Source organism: Semicossyphus pulcher, unplaced genomic scaffold (assembly GCF_022749685.1).
Source record: "Semicossyphus pulcher isolate SPU_LCO1_2020_fin unplaced genomic scaffold, fSemPul1.0.p SCAF_7, whole genome shotgun sequence".
NCBI classification, from domain to species: domain Eukaryota; kingdom Metazoa; phylum Chordata; class Actinopteri; order Labriformes; family Labridae; genus Semicossyphus; species Semicossyphus pulcher.
In genome coordinates, this window is record NW_027211748.1 from 27,420,120 (window position 1) to 27,423,496 (window position 3,377).

The 3,377-nt window shown below is 49.8% G+C and overlaps 1 protein-coding gene across 1 annotated transcript; it reads left to right on the forward strand.

The window, feature by feature from the left end:
- Positions 1–230: 230 nt before the first annotated feature.
- Positions 231–2,500, forward strand: LOC138611465 (frizzled-8-like). Its single transcript, XM_069684606.1, has one exon. The coding sequence runs from the start codon at positions 462–464 to the stop codon at positions 2,208–2,210; it is 1,749 nt and encodes a 582-aa protein (XP_069540707.1). The 5' UTR covers positions 231–461; the 3' UTR covers positions 2,211–2,500.
- Positions 2,501–3,377: the final 877 nt, after the last annotated feature.

A 3,377-nucleotide genomic window follows, 5' to 3' on the forward strand; every position in this document is an offset into this window, starting at 1 on the left:
CTGTGTGTGTGTGTGTGTGTGTGTGTGTGTGTGTGTGTGTTAGAGGGAAGGGGGTGAAGAGAGACAAAGTGATTATAACCCTTCCTCCAGGGTGAACATTTTAAACAAACACCTATAGAGGGAACACTTGATTGACTTATTCTCCCTCCCCGCCTGTGCTGGGGGAGTGTCCTCGCTCCTCCCGTATAAAACCCAACGCACCCACCAGCAGAGCAGCATGCAGAGAGAGACACGGTGCTGCACCGACACAAAGGGAGAGAGAGGAGACTGACAGTACACCAGACTGTGTGAAAGCAAAGCAGTTTTTATTTGGATTTTACTGACACTAAAGACAACAACGAACTGTCTGTGCTCTAGCATGAGTTCAGCAGCATTTTTGGATTAAGCGGACTTGCAGCCTACTTGCAAAGCGCAAGTTCGCTGCCACTTTGTCGAGGACGAAACGCGCACAGAAAACAACGATGGAGAGGATCATCCCGGGATGGTGCTGCGTGCTGTTAACCCTCGTCCTGCACGGAGCGAGCTGCATGGCTGCGAAAGAGCTCAAGTGTCAGGAGATCTCCGTGCCTCTGTGCAAAGGAATCGGCTACAATTACACCTACATGCCCAACCAGTTTAACCACGACACGCAGGACGAAGCCGGCCTGGAGGTGCACCAGTTCTGGCCGCTGGTGGAGATCAAGTGCTCTCCGGACCTGCGCTTCTTCCTCTGCAGCATGTACACTCCGATCTGCCTGGAGGACTACAAGAAGCCTCTGCCGCCGTGCAGGAGTGTGTGTGAGCGGGCTAAAGCTGGCTGCGCTCCGCTCATGAGGCAGTACGGCTTCCCCTGGCCAGACCGGATGAGGTGCGACCTTCTGCCCGAACAAGGCAACCAGGACACGCTGTGCATGGACTACAACCGGAGCCAGACCACTACAGCCTCCCCTGTGGTGGCGAAGCCAACCAACCGGCCCATGAAGCCCTACAACCCCAGGAAGAAGACCAGCTTCGGCCGGGGAATCCCCGGGAAACACAAACCAGCAGCCTCCCCGTGTGAGCCGGGGTGCTTCTGCCGCGCGCCCATGGTGCCGGTGACTAGTGACGGCCACCCGCTGCACAACCGCGTTAAGACGGGGCAGATCCTAAACTGCGCCATGCCGTGCCACAATCCCTACTTCACCCAGGAAGAGAGGACTTTTACCACCTTCTGGATCGGCCTGTGGTCCGTACTGTGTTTTATCTCCACTTTTGCAACTGTGGCGACTTTTTTGATCGACATGGAGAGGTTTAAGTACCCAGAGCGCCCTATCATATTCCTCTCCGCCTGCTACATGTTTGTGTCCATAGGATACATTGTCAGACTGGTCGCCGGACACGAGGAAGTGGCGTGCAACAGGGAAAACGGTGCAGAACACATCCACTATGAAACCACAGGTCCTGCGCTCTGCACCATCGTCTTCCTGCTCATTTACTTCTTCGGCATGGCCAGCTCGATCTGGTGGGTGATCCTCTCCCTCACCTGGTTTCTCGCTGCAGGTATGAAGTGGGGGAACGAGGCCATCGCCAGTTACGCACAGTACTTTCATTTGGCAGCCTGGCTCATCCCCAGCATGAAATCCATCGCAGTTTTAGCGTTGAGCTCTGTGGACGGGGACTCCGTGGCTGGGATTTGCTATGTAGGCAACCAGAATTTGGATAACCTGCGTGGTTTTGTGTTGGCACCGCTGGTTATCTACCTGTTCATCGGCACCATGTTTCTCCTGGCCGGGTTTGTGTCTCTGTTCCGGATCAGGAGTGTCATCAAGCAAGGTGGCACCAAAACTGACAAACTGGAGCGGCTCATGATCAGGATAGGAGTTTTCACAGTTTTATACACCGTCCCAGCAACTGTCATAGTGGCGTGTTACTTTTACGAGCAGCACAACAGACAGACGTGGGAAATTACGCACAACTGCACGTGCATGACTGACCCAAACAGGCAGCGGCCGGACTATGCTGTGTTCATGTTGAAATACTTTATGTGCCTCCTGGTGGGCATCACGTCAGGAGCCTGGATATGGTCAGGGAAAACCTTGGACTCCTGGAGGACTTTTTGCACGCGCTGCTGCTGGGGGAGTAAAGCCTCCGCGGGCTCCATGTACAGTGACGTGAGCACGGGACTCACCTGGAGGTCCGGCACTGCCAGCTCCGTGTCCTGCCCCAAACAGATGCCCCTGTCCCGGGTCTGAACAGGAAGGGATGCATCTTATGTCATTTGACACTAAAGACTTAACACCAGCGCAAATATGCTCTTTGGGGGGGGAAAGACTGTTTTTAAATGTTGTTTTTGGTAAATTATTCGTGGTGAGTCACCAAACTGCCAGCTCAGAATAAACTTTGGACACGAGCACTCCCCTAATGTGAACATTTGTTGAATTTTACGCTCCATTCTGTTTTTAAAACTTAAGATCAGTTTGGGTTTAAACATGTGTAAAGTGCTCCTTCCTTGCCTTATCCAAATGACGTCCATGGGTTTGAATAGAAGGGAGGTTTGGTAAGGGAGGGGGGGTGACTAATTGTGTTGGGATTGTCCGTCAGCGTGTTGTAATTAGCACATTAATGAGCGCCTAATGGCTCCTCTTTAAATAATGAGACTGTCAGCAGCAGAACAATGTACCTGGCACGAAGAATGCGGAGTCTTATCTGGGCTTAATTGAATGCGTGCAGCTGACAAGATCCCCCTTGTCGATAGTTACATTGTATAGCTAAGGCACTACTTTTACTGTAAAGAACCGCTGTGTCTTAAACATAATGATTTACAATGAGACTGCTCTGCTGAAACGAGGCCAAGACGCCGGGCTGTTTTTTCTCTAAAAGATGATTTATACATGAATCAATGCCTTAATATTGTCTCATACGGGTTGCATTAGCGCGTAAAGTGTATTTATATAATTATTGGTGTACATATATTGTACATTTGTATATGAAAATTTACGAGATTGTAAATATGTATAATTTCCACTTTGATAGAAGATTTTATTTTGAGAATAAAACAAGTTTTATTGAAGATTTCCTCGTGCGTTCTGGTCATTCTCCTTCGAAACTTTGTTGTGAGGCTGTAAAGGACTGTAAAATGTTTTTAATCTCTTTGGTTTGCATTAGTTAACAACACAATCTTATAGTGAGGACTGAAGTTCGGCCTGATTAAATGTTTGTGCGTAATTGCTGAGTTTACGCAGTAACACGTTCATTTATATTTAACAAAAAGGTGCATTTGGGGCCACATGGGATCTGTAAGCTTCATTAAACCTCACCAGTGTTGCAGGTTCACATGCTGTGAGACGCAGGGGACAACATCGGCATGGCAATAGGGGCACCACAGGTGGTCTCCTTCGCTTAATGCCCCCTGCGCTTTA